Raw genomic sequence first — 21,205 nt, forward strand, 5'->3', positions numbered from 1 at the left:
TAACTATAGTTATTGCCTGATAGAAAAAACCTTGAAAATATAGAATAAATTATAGAAAATAAATGTGTGAGTTTAATAGTTAAATAAATAAAGCTTTGATAATAATCTTTACGACAAGTTAACTACTGTTAAGTATTAACTTATTTTTTTTCCTAGAATTTACTCTCAAAATCTAAATTATAAAGGTGGTGGCGGGGAAATTATATTTTAAAAACAGTTATGCTATGTTATTTGCATAAGAAAAATTCAAGTTAGTTACAGATGTGAGCCTATGGCCGTCTTTTTCTATTAATCCATGTACGGACATTGAGTAAGAAGAGCGGCACGGTTAAGTATACGATATTGGCAGATAACACTATCAGCCTCTAGCAAAAAGCCCAGTTAGCTAGTCCGTACTTTTTACTACATTTGCTGCACTAATTTAATCCGGCTCTCAACCTCCTCAACCTTTGGATAGCTAGCACTCTGTTGCAATTACTGGCTACTTGAAGCTGACAAAGCTCAAAGTTACTTAGCCTTTCGCATTAACAGTTTCAAGCCAGGTTTTATTTTATTCGTTATTTAAACTGTCTATACCCCAACAGTTGCAAAAGAGAGGGAAAAGTTATACATATATGACTTTACCCTTAAATTTTTTTGGATTATTTAATAAATTTGTCTAGTTTCCAGAAGTTATTAGTATCAATTTTTTTGGACAAAAATATTTTTTCGTAAGAGAATCATTGGTATTGCAAGGCACTAATCTAAATGTTAATTAGAAGGAAAAGCGAGAACGAAATAATATATAAAAAGTTGTTTATTAATAATATATACATAAACAAGTTGAAAATTGTTATTACTGCTAAGAAAAAGGCCTGCTATTCTCTATAAAGAAAAAGACTTGGTCCCAGTCGACTCTCTTTCTGCGCAAAGTAAACTTTTTACTAAACTCTTTATACAAGAGTCCTCGGGCGTTAAATGTCCTTGTTTATATTGAATTTAAAATTTAAATTTTTTTAAAAGCGGTGGAGGAGGTTAGCAGTTTGGTAGACTTGGAAACGAGGTTACGTGAGTTTAGTTTTAGTTGTTTTCTGTAGATAATAAGCTCTTGCCAGATTTTTAAAGGTCGCCTGGTGCAAGAAAAGTTTAAAAAAAAATAAAATTTGGGTATATATAAAATTAATTTCTGTAATTATTTTTTCTTTTTATTAATTAAGGATGATGATGCCGTTTTGATAGTTTTTGGGAATCAATTATATGAACTTCGAGCTGTTCCTAGTGGAGAATTATTAGATAAAGGAAGATTGCAAGCCTCCATTTTCAATAATCCACTTTTTATCGGAAATACTTTTTATACGAAAGATAAAGAAATTGAAGTCTGCATTAACAAGACTTTTATTATGATTATTATTAATATTTATTTCCACTTATAATTTTTTTCCAATATACTCTTTAATATTCAATGTTATTATTACTTAATTTATTTTTACTTTAACTGCTATTTATATTAATACACTATTTATCCGATTTTTATTATCATTTATTTTTACTATTGCCCTCTTTATTTATTTTACAACTTTATTAAGCTAACCTTAACTTCTACTGATTTTAAGCCTAATATTAGTATTTATTTAGTGTTATAAAGAAATAATACAAAATTTAGATAATAATTAATCGTTGCTCCTCAAATAGATTTTAATATAATTTTAAAGAGAAATATTTGCAGAAAACCAAAAATAATAAATTCGTTATAACTCTAAAATAAAAATAAAAATAAATACTAAGTAAAAATAAATAGTTTTTTCTTTTGTAAAATATTATGCAGATACTTGAAAAACTCGAGAAAGAGGATTTGCCTTATGAAAGTACGAGCGTTCTTGCAGAATGAAAAAATAAATAGATTCGTTTCTTTGCTTCTTTTATCTAATGATTTTGTTTCTTTCAGTAATAAAATCTAATGAAAGCTTTACGAAATCCGTGAAAAAATTTAACCCCGCTCTCCTTCGAAAACCTGCTTATACTAGAAGGAAATCTGGACTTTGTCAATCACGTTATTGTATATATATTAATAAAGTTATAAAAGCTTATAGTCGTAGAAACCATAATTCATAATAAGCACCGTCTTAAATAAGTTATTTAATTAATTAAAAATATAATAGAATCAATATTATAGTATAAAATTATAAATTTAATATAATTAAATAAAAGAAATGTTGAAAAAAAAATAAAAGAAGTGATATATAAAAAATATTTATAATATATATTTTATAATGATATTTTCAGCTCGCGAAACTCCGAATGCCTTTTTGCTGCCAGCGCCAAGTCATTCTCAGCAGAAAAAAAATTTGCATGATACAAATCTCGATGTTTTCATTGATCCTTTTCTCTTTGTAAATTTAAGGAAACACCAAATAGACGGAGTAAAATTTTTATATTCTCGAATGCTTGACGAAGGAGGCGCTATTTTAGCAGACGAAATGTTTTTTATTACTTTTATAATTATATTTCTTAGTTCAGTTTGTAGTCCAGCTGATAATGTAAATATATTATTAAGGCACTTTTTATATATAAGGGGTCTTGGAAAAACTCTCCAGTGCATCACTCTGCTCTGGGTTATGTTAAGTATGTGGCTCTGAGCTTATATACAATTAAAAAATTTGCTATTAGTTATTATTTGGATTTTATAGAAATTTAGTTAAATATAATTATATTTAATTTATTATATTTTATAAGAAAGGGCAAACGCTTGACTTTTTTGATTATTATTTTGGTTATTATTTGTATTTACTAATACTTTATTATAATATATTAATTTATATATTTAATATATTTAAATTAAAGAAAAACTCTTGAACTATTATTATTTGTTAATATAATTAATTTTATTTAGTAATAAGAGTAGTTTAATATAATTACTTGAATAATTTATGACTAATTTTTGTTAATTATTATTTGTGTTCTAGTAAAATTTAGTTAAATATAATATTTATTTTTTTAATTTACATTATTTTTTTTAAAAACACACTCTTCAGTTTTTTTTACTGTTATTGTATGTAACTAGCAAAATTTATTTAAATTTATAGAGAATACTTTTGAATTTATTACTTTAAAATTTTTTGGTTAATATTTGTATTTAGTAATAATTTAGTTTAGTTTTTTACTACTATAATTCTTTTTAGTTATTATTAGTGTATTATAAAAATATAGTTAAATATATTTAATTTTTTTGAAATAATTTAAATTATTATTTAAAGACAAGAGGACCTTTATCTGTTTTTTTTTGTTGCTATTATTAGTTATTATTTGTATTTAGTAAAAATTTATCCTAATTTAATAATTATTTATATTTATTCATTAATTTATATAATTTTTATTTTTAATAAAAATAGTAAACTCATGAATCTTTGTTTGCTATTAATTATGTTTAGTAAAAATTTAGTCTGACACTATTTTTTTTCTTAAATTATTTTTTATAATAAAAAGGTACACTCATTATTTTTACAAACATTACATGTATTTAGGAAAATTTGGTCTTATACAATCTTTACTTTTTTTCTTAATTAAAAAGAACATACTTTAGAGTTTTCTATTTATTTTATTAGTTAACATTTATATTTAGTAAAATTTAGTTGAATTTTTTAACTCAATTTTTTTGTTATTACTAGTGTGTAGCCAAATTTAATTTGATAAAAAAAATAATTTCCTGAAACCTATATTAATCTTTTATAATTAAAGCACTCTCGGTTTTTCCCGTTATTATTTTTATTTGTAAAAAATTTAGTTTGATATACTATTTATCTAATTTTTAAGTTAAAATAATTTAATTATAGCTTACCCCTGAGATTTCTTACTGTTATAGTTTAGATGTTAGTTATTGTAATTAATAATAATTCCGTCTTAAGTAATAGTTATTAGTATATTTAAAACAAAAGGAACTATTATTATTTTATATATTAGTTATTTGTATTTAGAAATTATTTAGAGGAATTTAATTATTTTTCTATTCTTATAATACATTTAATTCGTTTTTTTAAAAAAAAGCAAACTTCTGAGTTTGTTACTATTATTATTATTTGTATTTAGTAATAATTTAGTTTAGCAAATTATTTATATATATATTTTTAAAGTAATTACTTTATTTCATAACCAAATAAATAAGAACAAACTCCTTATTACGGAATGCCTCCTCTTGCTAGGAAAGTCTTGGTGGTTTGCCCAGCCAGCCTTGTTAAGGTTTTTTTTTGTTATTATTCGTTTTACATTTTCTAACATTCTATATAAAATTGCTACAGAATTGGCAAACTGAATTCAATAAGTGGCTTGGGCTGGAGCGGATCCGGATTTTTGTAGGGGAGAGTGCAACTATAAAGGACTTTATTCACGCACGTATTTATGATGCGGGAATATTTAGTTATGAAACGGTAATATATTTTTATAATAAAAAATTCTTATTATTTCTTTTCTGCTTAAAATATTTTTATTGCCTTTTCAATGAAAATTTACAAATATTGCAAGTACGTGTTTTTTTATATATTAATCAGTAATTCTAAATGCGTTAATTTTACTTAGTAGGTCACGAATTTTATTTTAGAAAAATAGTATGTTATAATAGAAGTATAATTTTTACCATTTAAAAGAATATTCATATCTATAATATGGTATTGAATAGTATATAAGTAATTTTTTGTTTAATAAAAATAAGTTTTAATAAAGTTGGATGAAGTTTATTTTTGTTAGGAAGCGGTACATCTACTCAGTTTGACTTGTTAATACGCATTAACCGTAATAAAATATAATTTTCTATAATTCACTTTAAACAATTTAAAAAAGCATAAAATTTTAAAAAGTCTGCATTTTTTTTAATGCTATTGAACAGCGTTAAAGTTTACTAAAATAAATTTTATTATTATTATTATTTATTATAATAAGATTTTAAGACATTTCGAAAAATCTTTAAACCTTCAAATTGACGTTATTGTCTGCGATGAAGGTCATCGTTTGAAAAACAAAGAAATTAAGCTTTTTAAAGTTAAGAATTTTAAGTAATTATAAATTTTCTTTTCCCGATGATTATTTATATGATTTTTTAATAAACTATTCATCATTAATTATAATTATTATAAATTAATTTGAAGTGCCTCAACCGTTTAAATACTCGTCGGCGTATAATACTATCCGGAACGCCCATTCAGGCTTTACGATAATTAACTCTTTTTATTGTAAATTTTTATATTAATTTCATCATAGAATAACCTTAAAGAATTCTATTGCATGTGCGACTTTGTTAATCCCGGCGTGTTTGGTTTCTTTATTATAAATAAAAGCTTTATGAATGTAATATCTAATTTCTATAAATTTAGGGTCGTACCCTGTATTTCGCAAGCAATATGTAGATCCCATTGGCCTTAGTAAGCTGGCAGGCTGTACGCCTGAAGAGCGAAATGAGGGCTTAAAAAAAGAAGCGGAGGTACTCTTTTTATTTTAATAAATGCTTTGGCTTTGACTCCGCAATAGCTTTTTAGATATACAAGTTCTTTTATGCTGAGACGCAATAAAGAAGTTAATAATGACTATCTTCCTCCTAAAGGTTTTTTTTAAGTAATAAAGAATGTTATAAAATATTTATAAGTCAAAAAATATATAAAATAATTATAAATAAAATTAAAATTAAAAAATTATAATGTACAAATTTTTAATAAGTTTTTTTTTAATAAAATAAATAAATTATAATTAAGGCCTTAATAAAAAAATTAAAACAAACTTTTTTGTATTGATATATTAATAAATACACATTAAAAATAGTATAAAGTAAAACATACTTTTTTTGTATTAAATAAATATATAATTTTTTATAATTGTTTTAATTATTAAAGTTTATGTTTTTTTATTAGAAGAATATATTGTCTTTTGCAAGCCAACTCCTAAACAGTTATCTTTGTATCATCAATTCCTCAAAGCAGGTCTATTCAACTGCGTTTAACTTTTATTTAACTTCCCTGATAACTTTAAAACTTTTTTATAAATAATTTATTTAAATTTTTTAAAAAATTTTATATATCATTTTATATACAAAAAACATTGAAAATTTTATAAATTTTTTTTTGTAGAAATAACTATATAAAAACTTTTGTATATCTTACACAAATTTTTTTAAAAAAATTAATACTATATAAAAATTCTTATTTGATGTAAGTAACTTAATATTAACCTTTTCTTATTAAAAATTTATACTTTTGAAAGACTTTAATTATTTTATATACATATACCAGTTGTTACGTTTTCTATAATTATTTTATTAAATTTTAAAAACTTTAAAAATTAATGTATAACTTAAAAAAAACCTTTTTTTTATAAATATTATACTAAATTTTTTGAAAGATTTTAAGTATTATTTTTTACATAAATAAATTTTTAAAACTTTGAAAAAAAAATTGTAGATAAAAACGACTTTTATATAATTTTTGATAAAATATTTGTTCAACTTTATGAACGATATTAGATATTTTAATAGTATTTAAATAACCTTAAAAAAATTTATAAATTTTATATTCAACTTTTTAATAAATTTAAAATAATAATTTCACCTATATAAATTACTTAATTATAACATTTCATATGTTTTTATTAAATTATTTGAACAACTTAGTATTATTTCTATGTATAAATAACAATAAAAATATATCATTAAATTTTTATAAAAAAAACTTAAAAAATTAATTTTTAATATAAAGTACTTCATAATAACTTTTTCTTATATAATATATTATATATTATTAGAAATATTAAAAGTAAAATTATTTTTATGTACAAGTTAATAATTTTTTTTTAATTTTTTTTATAACTTCTTTAAAAACTTTAAAAAGTATTTGATATTTTATATATATTTGTAACTTAGCTATAATTTTTATTATTAGTTTCTATAATTTTTTAAAGTATTTTAATAGATAAAGTTTATGTAAATAACTTAAAAAATACATTTGTGAATATTATAACTTTTTATAAATGTTGACTATAACCATATTTTTATATATAAATTACTAATTAGAACCTTTAATATAAATATATATATTTTTTATTAATTTTAATGTAATATTCTTTGTACATCTTAAAAAATACTTCTTAAATAGTTTTAATAACTTTACTTATTATTATTATTATATATAACTAATATTAAGAACTTATATATATATATATTATTTAACGTTTTAAAAGAAATGCTAATGTTGGTTGTAAATAAACCAATTTCTCAAGCACATTTTTACACCTTTTTTTTGGGCGTCTCTAGTTTATTTTTCTGCGTTTTAAAACAATTGAGAAAAACAATTAATTTTTAGTTTTTTTTAAGAATTTTATTATGGTTTTAAGTTTTAATTAGTAATTAAAAACCTCAAAATAATCATAATAATAATAAAAATTAATAATTTCGTGATTATAATGGTAGCATAATGTAAGTATAAAAACAATCAATAATAATAACTTTCATGTAATAATAAAAATAGTTTAAATAAATTAAAAAACATTTTTTTGTAAACATTTTTTTTTAAAATATTAAAAATTTTTCTTTTACTAAAAATTATTTTTAACTTTTCATTTTAAGCCCAATTTTATTTCTTATAATAATGAAAATGGCTCAAAATAAATATAACAAAATAACATTTATCTAAACTTTTTTTAAAGTTCAAAAAAGTTTTTATTTGCTTAATATTTTTTATTTTGAGTCTCATTTTTGAATATATGAAAATATAGAAATTTCAACAGCTACTCCTTTAAAACTTATAACAGTATTGAAAAATTTATGCAATTCTGTAAATCTTTGCGCCCTTGCAAAGGTCTCAAGCTCTTTATATCATTACGTTTCTGTAATAATTTTCATTAAATTCTTTTTTACATAGGTAGAATTAATATAAAAATATTGATTTTAAGGAGCTTTTTTACAATCAGCTATGAGATTTATATTATTTTTTATAATGTGCAGTATTTAAAACTACTTAGTGCTTTTATATAGTAAAGTTTAGGTAATATCTAGCTTATAATTGGTAGTAAATATACAATAATTTATTTTTCGCATTTTATATTTGATCTTTATATAAAATTTTTTTTAAAGCCCCGCAAAGAGGATGCAAGTAGGCTTAAGCCAATTTTTACCGGTAAAAAAATTATTTATTATTTTTTTTTGAAAGTCAACAGCTATTCTACGCTATTATTTTAATAAAAAGGTAAAATTGAAGTTTTACTTCAATTACTTGAATACATTAAGCAAAACACGAAAGATAAAGTAGTTATAGTGGCCAACTCTACAAAAGTTCATTTATTTATTTATAGTATATCTAATACTCATAAAAAATGAACGTCACTAATAAAAAGTAAAATTTAAAATTTTTATTGCTGTTTTTATTTATTTATTCTTTTTTGGAGTAATTATAAAGAATCTAAAATGTACCTCTTCTTTACAAATTAGCATAAAAATAATAATCTAATATTGTGCACTTTTTCAGATTTTTCATACATATTTTATAAAATTAATTTTACTTAATTATATACAATTTTTTAAAGTTATATTATAACTTATAGTATATATTTCATAAAATTAATATTTATCATAATAATAAAAACATATATTTTTAAGTTATTTTTTATTAATTATAGTATTTTTATAAAAATTAACTTTTTTCCATATAAATTTTCCCTATTAAAGATATTTTTATGAACTATTTTTATAAAAAAAAAATGAACTCTTTTCATATTTTTTAATTTATAATTATAAATAATCTTTTTCATATATACTGCTTTTTTCATTTTGGATCATTGATGTTATATTTCTATAAAATTAACTCTTTTTTTTTAATTATTATAAAACTATTTCGTCTTATAATTTTTGTAAAAATAATATTTTTTTAGTATATAAATTTTCATTATTTTTAAGTTATTAGATGAGCTTCAGAGTATATGCGACGATAAGTGCTACCCGTTTAGCCGACTGGACGGAAAGACACCAGTCTGGAGGCGCCAGCAACAAGTCGCTGTATTTAATTTATCAGCTTCCAATGAGAAATGTATTATCCGGCTGTTTCGCCTACAATTTTTTTAAAAAAAAAATTATAATTTTATTAATGCTCTGCAGTTCTTTTTTTATTAAGCGCGAAGGCTGGCGGTGCGGGGCTTAATTTATACGGTGCCAATCGCTTAATTATGTTTGATATTGACTGGTAATAAATTATAAGCTTATAAAAAAAATTTTTTTTGCCTTAGAAAAAAGTTAGCTTACTATTCTTATAAAAGTTATATAAAAAAGTTACTTTATAGATAGATAATGTAATATATATGATAATTTTTAAAAAAAAATTTAGAAGCAAATTTTATATTAAAATTATAAGTGCAACTTTTTTTAAGCGTTATGCTAAACAGCTTCTGTTTTTATATACATTATTCAAGATAAACAATTATATATCATTAGGAATCCTGCTATTGACCAACAAGCAATGGCGCGAATATGGAGAGATAAGCAACTCTCTAAAGTTTATATATATCGCCTCCTAACGTAATTATTTCTAAAAAAAACATTTATTTTAATTATTTTTTAAAAAAAAGTTATAGAATAACATATATATTTAAAATGGAAGTAAATGTAATAAGCTGAAGAGTAATACAAAATAAATTCGTGACCCAAATAATTTGAAGGTTTAAAATATATCTAAAAGAATCTCAGTTCTCAATGATAAAAAAAAAAGTTTTTTACTATTTATTATTATTCAAGTAAAATAATTTATTTATAAAAAATACATTTTATGAAAATTAATTAGAATATACTGAATAAACTAAAAATTTATATATATTTACAAAGGTATTTTATTAGTTTTTATATTATATATTTCAAATTAATTACAAAACGTTATACATAAGTAAATAGCTTTTTTCATATATATAATAAGTAATAAATAAAAAATTATTATATTTATAACTAAACATTCCATAGTTTTCTTTTATATATTGTCAAAACAAATAAAAAAGTTAATATATTTGTATACATTATAAGTAAAATATATATATATATATATAATTATATATAAATATGTAGAAGTAATGCTTTCTTTATTACTAAAATAAATATTAAACGATATTTTTTTTCCAGAACGGGAACTATTGAAGGTTTCTTAATGGATTTATAAATTTTTTCCACCTCATTTTTACTGTAATTCTAATAATAAACAATTAATAAAGGCTTTATTAGGAACATTTATATATATTAAATTTATACTAATAAACTATATGAGACCAACAGTACTTCATAATGAATTTTAGAAAAAATTTTTCAACGCCAACTTTCCAAAGCTTCACTTGCAGTGAATTTGGTTCTTTTTTTATAACTTTTTAGCAATTACCTTTTACTTTCTCATATAATATACTTTTTGATTTATTATTATAGCAGACTTTACTATATTCACATATAAAGAAAAATTTCTTAAAATTTTACGAAATAGTAAATAAAAAAGAAAATAAGCAGAAAAACTTTTTTCGACTAAAAAAATTATTTTAAAAAATGATATTAAATTTTGTACATATAAAATTTTTTTTTAAAGAACGACTTTTCATCGGCAAAAGGGCTTTTCACTTCAGAAGAACTTAAAAATTTATTTCAGCTTAACCTTACTACTAACTGCGAAACGCTTGATCTTATAAAGTATACATTTCTTACGGTCCTCTTAAGTTTATAATATAATAACTACAAGTTTTTATATAAATATATTAATAAATTTGACTTTTGCAAACTTTTATATTTTAAAAATATTTGTTATTTGTAATTCATTTATGCAATCTAATTTGTTATATATATATTTTTTCCTGCACGCTAGATTAAACGCTGAAGATGAGGTATTAAATTAATTATTTAAGTTACTACATTTTTTGCTATTATTTTTGATATTAACGCAATAGTTCAGCACTTCTAAGGATTTCCTGGGGTGGAGCCACTATAGCAATGCCGATAATATTGAGGTTAATAGTTATAAGATGCTCTGCTTAAAATTAAGTATCACAATTATAGGATACCTGTTTGCAAAATTGTTTTAAAAAAGGGAAAATAACTTTTATTATTCATTGTTCCTCGAAAAATGAAAAATAATTATTAAAAAAATTCGCATGTTTAAAATTAATTATTATTATTTTAGTTTTATCATATACATATTAAAAAAATGTAAAAGCAATTTTATATATAGAAAATTTATTATTATATACATAAAAACTCAAAAGGTGGTTAAATTAAAGGAAAATGAAAGCTTTATAAGAAATTCATAAATTTTGATACTTTCCATTCCTGAGTTCCAAATTAAGATGCCTTTTACTGAATTGTTATAAAAAGCAAATAACTTTTATTTTATTAATTGCTCCTTGGAAATAAAAAAACAATTATTGAACAAATTAATTTGATTGTTTAAAATTATATTTTTTATTAAATCTTAAAAAGAAATTTATTACAATTTACATGTTGAAAAAATATAGAAGCAATCTTAATATAAAAATATTGTTATTTACATGAACCTTAAAAGGTGGTTATAAATTGTTAGAAGGAATTTAAAGCTAAATAATTTTTTTTTTAAATTTTGAGACTTTCCATTCTGAGTTCCACATTATTTTTAAAAAAAAAAATTTGTGCTTAGTCCACTTTTAAGTTATTTTATGTTTATATATATATTTATATAAAAGTATATCTTTTCTTTAATAGTAATTTATAACTTTTCTTAAAATTAAAGTTTTATTATCATTTATTGTTATAAGAAGTTATTTTTTTTAATATTTTCTTTTATTATTAAAGTTATTATTATTTATAATTATTTATAATCTTGAGTAATTTCCAACGAAAGTTACTCAAACTTCGTATATTATATTTTTGTTTACAAAAAGGCTATAATTTTTATTTATATTAGTATTTATGGAAATAGACTGAGAATAAGCAAAACTTGTTTAATAATATTTAAAGCAAGATTACAGAAAACTTTTAACATTATAAGTCTAATACAAAATTAATAGAAAAAGTTAAAAAACTGTTAATATTGTAATTTTATAGTACAAGTTTAATAGCAAAATCTTTAAAAATTTTTTAGAGAAATATAAATCTATATAATTCAAAATTAATTGCAAATTTAGAAGAAAATTTTATCTATATATATATTTTAAAATTAAAAGAATAAGAAACATCGTAAACTTTTTTTTACAGAATAAAGTTAGCAAATTATAAATAAATTTTGACTCTAAAAATTTATAGCAAAAATAAAAGAAGCTGTTGAGAGTATTGTGAACTTCTATTACAAGTTTGAAGGCAAAAATTAAGAAAATTTTTATCACATAATAATACTGTAATACAAATGTTAAAGTCAAATTAAAGGAAAATTTTTTATTATAAAATCCATAAGACAACTTTTACTGCAATAAAAAAAAATTTAGTAAGTTATTAGAAATTTAATAGCGAAATTTAAAAGAAACAATTCACAATATAATCCATAATAAAGATCGTCTAGGAAATTTAAAAAAAGTCAATATAATAAATATAAATCAAGATTGTTGGCAAAATTTAAAAAAACTATAATTTTTTAAATCTATAATAAAACTTAATAGCAAATATATAAGAATTTTTATGGTATTATAACTCTATAATACAAAATAAATAGCAAAAATAAAAGAAACTTTTTTGGCAATAAAGATTTAAATTACTACGTTAATAGCAAAATAGTGAGGGAAATTTTTTATTACTCTATGATACTTAATTTAAATTTGATACCCAATTAATAAAAACTAACTATTTAAAAAAAAAACTTTTTTTATATTATTAAATTATAGTACAAGATTAATAGCAAAATCTTAATAAACTGTTTTAATATTATAGATTTATAATATTTACAGATGTAAAAACTAATCTTTATATCTTTTAACAGTCTGGAAAGCTGATAGCTATTATAATACTTTAATAATCAGCTCGATTACCAGTAAATTCTGTAAATTTAATAATTCTTTGCCAATTAACGGTTTCTTGTGTTTTTAATAAAAATAAAGACAAATTTCTTTTTGTCTTTTAGCATTTCTCAACGAGTTGATCTTTAACTGTGGTAGCTCTCAAGATGTGAAAATGAACTTGGGAAAACTTTGAATGTAATAAGTCCCTTTACTCGCACCCGAGAACGAAGCACAGCGCGGTAGGGCGTTTATCAAAAAATGGGTATAAAAAGAAGTTAAAAAAGGGTGTAGTTAGTTATGAATGTGATTCTCACTCCTCGAAGTTACAAGAAAATAGGGATGACCTCTTTAACGTCAGCTGTAAAATATTTAAGTTTTCGTCATATATTAAAAATAGTTTTAAGAGGTGTAAATAACCTATAAACATATAGATATCATCATTGATTCGTGCATATATTAACGTCCTCGGGAAGGTGTAGCGTTCCTTTACGGTCTTAAAAAAAATTTTAATTTTTTTAAATATTCGATTAAGCATAAAAATCTCGTACAAAAAAATTAAAATAGTAATAATTAGGGCCATAAATAAATAAACAGTATAAAAGTATCAAAACTTCATCGTTTCTCTTATTTTTTAAAAAAATGAGGTCATGTGTAAAGTTAATCTTGTTTACAAAGTAAACAAAAGGTAATTATTATGATTTCTTCTACATGTTCGAGTTAAAAAGTATATGCATAACAAAAAAAACTTTTAGTAATTCATTTCTCATTACTAAAAGGAGTTTCAAGCTTCTGAACTGATTCCGCTATTGTTATTATTATAAACTACAATTTTAACTTGCTCCCAGCGACTAAATAAGTAAATTGCTGAGCTTATTAAGGTTTCAAATCATGTCATGTAAAAAGCTGGTAAAAAGATCCTTTCAGTTAATTTTTTTACTTATGAGGTAAATTTAATAAGTTATCTTTTTTTATATTCATGTGCATACTGCGGTTCTTTGCTTGCAAATTTTTTGCAAATAAAAAGTAATTCATAAAACTAAACTAATTTAATTTAACAAATTTTTATTTTTTTGATATTTGGGATCTTCAAGAATATGCACGGATATAATGTATTTAAACTTTATAAGCATATCTGTTTTTTATAATACTTAATTCTTTCTTCACATTCGTATATTTCTATTGCAATATAATTTTGAATTTTCTTAACATATAAATCTCCAGAAGTGTATAAAATAGAAGTAATCTTACCGTGTTGAAATTCAACCTTAAATTAATGTATATATCCTGATAAAATGTAACCATCAAGTTTTCTAATATAAGCAAAAGGTAGTGCAAGAAACTAACTTGCTCAGTAACATTGACCAAACGCAGCGAGTTGAAAAATTATCTTATATAGTTTAGTATTTACGAAAAAAAGAGTTACGGGCTCGCACATTTAAAAATTTATAATTATTAATATAAAGTTGTAATTCTTGCAGGAATTGTTTTTCCGTTTTATAAAAATTTAAATATTTGTTTAAAAAATGCATAAGGTAATAGATTGTTATTTTTACATGCCTTGGGTTCTTTTTAGATTCTTTTAAAAAGTATTCTGCCTTTTCTTGTACCTTTATTTTTGCTTAAACTGCATAATATGTAATCCTCCTCTCTAATTATTCCTACTCCCACTGTGCGCAAATATCAATGTATTGAGCTTCAAAACTTTTTTTAGTTATAACAACCGAAAACATTCTTGCTAGAGCATTTGTTAGAGCTATTGCGCTGTGGTTAGTTAAAATTGATTTTCTCGCTGCTAAACCCCTGCTTACAATAAGAATCAGCTTAAGTTTCATCTCAACCAAAAATTCTGGCGAAGTTCGAGAAGTGATAAGTGAACTATGCAAGTTTAACGCGAATTAGCATTGATATATAGTATGTGTAAACTCGGGCGCTCATGGAAGGAATCAAGTATTCCCTACCCAATTATGTTATATTAAGAAACTTTAATTGTTGTGACAAGAAGTGTTTAGTGTTCTATATAGTTGTTAGTAGTGACTACTGGGAGTTATAAGATAAAATTAGTGAGCTTGCCTGTGGGAGTAATGGTGACTGGTAGTTTTTTATTTCATTTACTGTTCGATGTGTTTAGCAAAAACTCAGTAAGTTTGAATTATGAAGCGAACTCTAGATGAATATCGTTAAAAACGTCTGATAAGTACCTCTGGACAACGGCGAGAGACCTGAGGTTGAAAAACTAATGGAATCAGAAAAACCCTTTACAAAATGACAGTTAACTTTAACAAGCTTAACCCAGAGCAAGTAAATATTATCCCTGATGTTATCAATAGTGCTCTTTCTTAAAGAAAATTTCACTGCTGGAAATATTAGAAATCGTTACATCGCTTAAGGTATAGAACAACTCCACCTCTAGACACCTTACAAAAGCTTCTCTTAGGCACATCCAACAACTTTAAATCTCTTTTTAACAATCTTCGTTCCGGAATTGCTGAAAAACTCTTAGAATTTATTTTAATCCCGATAAAGCACCATACTTAGTTGAGAAATATGCTTGAGAAAAATAATAGAATTAATTACCCTTTAGAAGTTATAGAAATACGTTTTTATTAAAAATATAATTAACGATAGACAACTTTGTACAAAAAACCCTACAATTCAACAGCTTTTAAGGAGTTTTTTTTTCCAAGCTCGTACCTTAAGCCTTCAATAACAAGAAGTTAACGGTGAACGTAGCAGCGTACTTAGTAAGACAAATATTAGCATTTTGCCCTAAGTTTCAATAAAATTTGTTGTTAAATTTGTAGTCTTTATCACCGCTTATGTAAGCGTTCGACCCGGATAATGTTTATTAAAATTTGAATTTTCCGAAATAACTCTGGTTAGGTTAAGGTAACATTTCGGCTAGTAGTTCTCTTCAAAGTTTTATGGACCTTTAACAATTTTAGTTTTCCATCTCCCCTTGTTCGCGAAATCTAGTTTCACCTCAGTCTTTAATAGTGGGTTATAGTTGAAACACTACGAGTGATTGCGAGTGGGGAAAAAAAAGGATAGAACATAATATATATATATATATATATTTATATTAATAATAAGGAATAAATTTAATAGCAACCTAAGTAAACTCAACCCCGTAACCGTCTCTCCTCCAGACTATGCATACTTTCAATTAACTGGTCAAATGTAAATTTGAAAGCATTTATAATATATAAACAAGTTTAAATAGGTTATACTCCTTTTTACAAAAACCCCATTTGGCTCTTCCCCCTTTACATTCAGCTAAAGTTACGTATTAATCAAAAGCGGTATATGATTTAAAATTTAGGAGTAATTATTAAAAGTCGGTACTTGCGCCGCATTCATGTAATATACTGGCTATAACACTATTCAGTAACGGTGCCTATTTCTACATACCTATTCTTATAAATAGCATACACGCGCCATTACATACCAGCATGACTTGAACCTAAGGTAAGCTTCTTTAATATCAAGCCGCCCTAGTGACTCATGAACGGAGCGATAGTGCTATTGTCATCACTCATATAGGCCAGCATCACCGAAAGCTTTTAGAACTTACTAGTTAAAAGGGCCTGAACGCACATGACTTAGCTAAGTGTGACCAAAGTTTCACCTAAGGTTCAACTAGATCTGCTTGCTCGCCTCTAAGAGACGACTTCCACAGGCAATGCCAGTATACAACGCGTAAGCTCATAAATATAAAGCGGAAGAGTAATTAGCTTTGTGTGTTACTTTACTACTCACCAAAATAGCAAAGCTATCAAGGACTATGTCACATTACGCTTATTTTAGCGTCACCAGCTCAAAGACCGTGACGATGATTCACCTCTGGGATACAGGTAAGCTAGAGCCTGCCGAAGGACTTAAGCACCGAAGCTATTTTACTAATTTTAAGAGTAATCTTTTTGGACCGAAAATTAACAAACTATGTTACCCACAGCCCATGTAACCCTCCCAAGACTTGATCAGATTTATTGATGATCCCTTCTAAAAAAAAGAGGAAGACGCAAGATTATACGCACTTACTTGCTAAAGGCGCAGCTGTTAGACATAACTTACTTACTAAAAGGTGCAGCGGTTAGGCGCAACTAAGGCAATATCTTACCAATGTAAAACTAGATCAAGGCTCAACAGGCCATTCTTTAGCTACGTGGAATAGTCTAGCTCTTCCTCAAGCTTACTTAGAATTAGAATCCTTTAGCTTTGAATTCTTAGCCTTGTAGAGTCATAGCCATTATGCCACCGTTAGCATTACAGCAGCGTACCGACTCATACTACAATTATATTCAAACTTAGTACCAATTCATACTCACTTATAAGTTAGCCTTGGGACTAGTTAAGGTAATCTAGTACGCTCGAAAACTGAACTTTTTCATTATGGCTTCAAAGTAGTCTAAACTCTTCTTTTATAAAGTTCAACCTTCGTCAACTCGTTAAGATAATCTTGATTTTTCATTTTTCTGATCAAGAATAATAGTACGAGCCTTACTCATTACTCATACTTTATTCAACTAGTTTTTTTTTTGAGTGCTTTATCTTTAAGAGTTTAAGTATAAACCTAAATATGTTCATTTTTCAGAAAGTTAATACTTCCTTAGGGTAGAGGACCTTGCTCGGAGTAACCATCTTTAAATTACCTTAGGAGTGATGAAGTTAATTTTTTCGATTGTAGTTATACTGAGGGCAGTCTCTTACGCTAATAATTCAATAACGGTTCAATACTAAGCAACACTAACTAATATACGCTTAATAATCAATAACAGATCAAGAAACAAAAATATCTTAAAGGAAGACAGTTCCTTTCATAACTAAGACGTCCTTAACAAATCCAGTAAACTACGAAAAAAATTTGTCACTAAATGCACGTAGTAATCGTGTTACTAATGTGAGTTAGTAGACCCTTCCTTCCTCACTGTAATGCCTTCTAGTCCCCCTGGGCTACTTCCCTGGAAACCATTCGAATTATAACAACTTAACCTTGCTTTTACCAAGTCATATGATTCTGCCTGGTTCTTGTATGATTTAATCTCTTTGCTTTATCAAGCTTTAGTATTTCCGTTACTAAAGTTTTAAAGATCACTCAGTTTCCAACTAGGACGGTTTTTGGAGCACATGCACACGCCTGGTCCAGGAATGAGATGGAGTGTTACCCGTCATTACTGCATACTAGGACTTTTACAGGCCCCTTGCTGTCGACTTTCGTCTCGCGATGTGAAAAGCACCGTAAGACATAGCGCTTAGCCAATCTCGCCAAGATGTCACCCGACTCTCGTAAAGCTCTGCTTAATTGCCAAGGAGAACAGACGACTCCCACAGGCAATGTTAGCATACTAGGCGAAAACGCCCACTAGGAAAGCCGAAGGTTCTTTAGCACTGGAACTTTATAACTAACGATATACAGCACTACTACTTCAAAGCAAAGTAAAAGTTAACTAAAAACTCTTACGCTGGAAATTAACTACGTTCTGGGAAACTCCACACTTGTGGCGTAGTACAAGGGGGATTTAGCATCGTTATAGAAATATAAATTAGGTTTGTTCGCTTTAGAATGTACAAATAGTAGGGGTAAGTTGCAAATGCAAACCACAGGTATTATATAGGAAAAGCAAGTAAGCTACTATAGAGAAAATTTATTATTTATAGTTTATTAAAGAAAAATATCAATTTTTCTGTTCTCATACTCATAAAGTTGCGAAATTATAAATGGGTTGTACTATTGATACTCGTCTTACTCCTCAGGTGCAACAAAGTATAAGTTGGTTTTCCTACTTAATACATTTTATGGAATTAGGAATTTATTTGTTAGTAATTTGGTTACAACTAATAAAAAAGCTCACAAAGGGATGAAAAATTAGGGCAAATTTTTAGTTGCGGAAATTTTGACTGCAAAGCGAATATTGGTAAACGCATGTGCCCCTCCGTACTTTTTTTATCCTTAAGTTAATTTATAGTAACATTACAGTTAAAAAAAATTTTACCTTGTACTTAATTAGGTTAAGTTATTGTTATGATTTTTTTTAATATAAGAGCATTTAAGTCTTATGAATGCTAACAAATTTATTTCTCTATTCAATAACAAAATTCACTCTTCTCAAAGTTTATAAAATTAAATCAGTAAATATTACTCTAAAAAGGTTTTACTTTGCTCCCTCTTCCTTAAAGAGGCGAATAACTTATCAATAAAAATTTATTAATTTATAAAGAAATTCTCCAGCCAGAGAACTTTTTCCAGACGCCAGTCAAAACCCCTAAAGAAAAGGAGCGCTCGAACTGAGAGGAAACTAAACGACCGATTGGTTAATCGCAAATGCTCTAAATGGCTAAAAAAAATTGTTAATATTTTTAAATAAGACTGATATCGAAGAGAGTGTAGGCTATTTCTTGTATACCTGAAAATGTCTGAAAGAAAAGTTTTAAACGTAAGATATCATGATTTATCGTATTTTTTCAGTGCCCTTCTTATATAAATTTTATTGGCTTTTTTATTAAAAAATATTAAAGTTACGGTTGGTAAATTTTAATATTTAACTTTTGAGAAATGTTGTAAGTTTAGTATTTATATATACTATTACTTATGTTATAGAAATATTATCCACCAGATTTTGATCCAAGCAAAATCCCCCGTCTTCGTCGGACAAAGGAACAGCTTTCTTATAAAGTTCGATTGATGGCTCCGTTTAATATGAGGTTTTCGGTTATATAAATACTTTTACTAAAATAATAAACAATTTCTAATTCGAAGATGTAATGCTTGCGGTAATTATATATACAAAGCCACTAAATTTAATTCTAAAAAGGAGGATGCCGAAGGCGAGGACTACTTGGGTAAATAAGTTATACTCTAGTCTGTCTTACATTTATAGAAAGTATATTTTTTTAAATCGAGGAATCCAAATTTATAGATTTTATATATCTTGCCCTCGCTGCTCTCAGCAGATTACTTTTAAAACTGATCCAAAAAATGCTGATTACGTAATTGAACATGGAGCTACTAGTTAATTTTTGAAATTTTATTGTTAAAAACTTTGCGTCTATTATTTTATAAAAGGAAACTTTGAGCTATGGAAACAAGAAAATGAGAAGGAAGAAAAAATTAAAAGCAAAAAAGAACAGGAAGAAATGGTTTATTTTATTATTGCAATTAATTAAATATAATGTGACCTTTTTTTTTAAAATTAGGGAAATGCTATGAAAGTTCTTGAAAACAGAACTAAAGAATCTAAACGTGACATGGAAATTTTGGACGCGTTGGAAGACATTAAAGAAATTAATTATCGCAACGAACAAATTTCTATAGACGCGATTTTAAATTTTCATAAAGAGGCTTCACATAAAACAGTCCGGGTGCGTTCACAATTTTTTTTGTTAATAATAATGTCAATAGTAATTCCTTTATTTTGTAAGGAGGAGCGAATGACGGAGGAAGAAGAAGATGAAGCTTTAGTTCAAAAGGTTTTTGGGAAGGAGACACTGAAGATTAAGAGAATAAAAGTTATTGTATTTATATATATTTTTTTCTTCGTTGTAACGTATTTTTTGCAAGGATGAAGAAGAAGATAATGATAACATTTACTTTTATAAAACTTCTAATAAAAATAATAATAACAACTTGAAAGTGAAAAAAAAATTGGATAGAGTAGTTTACAGCTTAGTAAAATTGAAAAAACAGCCAACATCTGCTTTAGCAGGGTTGGGCTTGGATAAATACTCCAGCGGAAGTGAATCGGAAGGCTAAAAAAAAACTGCGCGCTATGAAATTCTAAACTTTTTACTCGCGCTCTTAGTGCAGGGAGTAGATGCGTATTGAAAACTGCAGACTTTGTTTTTGTTTTTTTAAAATTTTTTAATAAAAATAGTTGTTGCACAAAAATATATTTGTAAAATATTCTTATTTGTTCTTATCGATTATTTATATAACAATACTGATTTTTATACTTATGGAGCTAAATTGTTTAATAAGGGTTGGATCCACGTTTAAAAGCTAATTGTAACGTAATTTTGTAGATTTTATAAGTACCTGGTAAAAATGAAAAAAAAGTTTATATTAATTAATAAATTCATGTATTAAGAATGGAGCAGGACTGTTCATTGAGGCTGCGATTCACACCTAAAATTTAATTGTTAAACAATTTGTATTAATTCTTGTATTTACCTGTAATTAGAATTTAACAGAGAAGGAAGGAAAATTGTTATTTAGTATTTTTTAGTAGCAACGTATACGAATAACGACTTAAAATAAATATTATAGAGGGGGATAACGTACTCAAAG

At 25.0% G+C, this 21,205-nt stretch overlaps 2 protein-coding genes across 2 annotated transcripts; both read left to right on the forward strand.

Annotated features, from left to right (window-relative positions):
- Positions 1 to 532: 532 nt before the first annotated feature.
- On the forward strand, positions 533 to 11,105 carry LOC135144977 (DNA repair and recombination protein RAD54B-like). The gene is made up of 29 exons (XM_064077099.1): positions 533 to 542; positions 847 to 911; positions 1,003 to 1,042; positions 1,095 to 1,146; positions 1,197 to 1,355; positions 1,805 to 1,844; positions 1,925 to 2,035; positions 2,263 to 2,458; positions 2,534 to 2,601; positions 4,139 to 4,212; positions 4,272 to 4,400; positions 4,909 to 5,007; positions 5,115 to 5,171; positions 5,227 to 5,281; positions 5,340 to 5,446; positions 5,494 to 5,566; positions 5,871 to 5,939; positions 7,726 to 7,808; positions 8,084 to 8,126; positions 8,196 to 8,281; positions 8,903 to 9,032; positions 9,101 to 9,185; positions 9,434 to 9,517; positions 10,109 to 10,125; positions 10,279 to 10,328; positions 10,557 to 10,657; positions 10,830 to 10,848; positions 10,912 to 10,971; positions 11,021 to 11,105. The coding sequence occupies exons 8-29, from the start codon at positions 2,421 to 2,423 to the stop codon at positions 11,096 to 11,098; spliced, it is 1,605 nt and encodes a 534-aa protein (XP_063933169.1). The 5' UTR covers positions 533 to 542; positions 847 to 911; positions 1,003 to 1,042; positions 1,095 to 1,146; positions 1,197 to 1,355; positions 1,805 to 1,844; positions 1,925 to 2,035; positions 2,263 to 2,420; the 3' UTR covers positions 11,099 to 11,105.
- Positions 11,106 to 19,299: 8,194 nt separating this feature from the next.
- Positions 19,300 to 20,730, forward strand: LOC135144981 (splicing factor YJU2-like). The gene is made up of 8 exons (XM_064077103.1): positions 19,300 to 19,355; positions 19,520 to 19,623; positions 19,679 to 19,761; positions 19,823 to 19,930; positions 19,985 to 20,058; positions 20,116 to 20,280; positions 20,341 to 20,427; positions 20,480 to 20,730. Exons 1-8 carry the CDS (start codon positions 19,332 to 19,334, stop codon positions 20,669 to 20,671), a joined length of 837 nt encoding a protein of 278 aa, XP_063933173.1. The 5' UTR covers positions 19,300 to 19,331; the 3' UTR covers positions 20,672 to 20,730.
- Positions 20,731 to 21,205: the final 475 nt, after the last annotated feature.

This window comes from Zophobas morio, unplaced genomic scaffold (genome assembly GCF_036711695.1).
Source record: "Zophobas morio isolate AGI-343-1 ecotype UQ-CSIRO unplaced genomic scaffold, CSIRO_AGI_Zmor_V1 ptg000115l, whole genome shotgun sequence".
NCBI lineage: Eukaryota > Metazoa > Arthropoda > Insecta > Coleoptera > Tenebrionidae > Zophobas > Zophobas morio.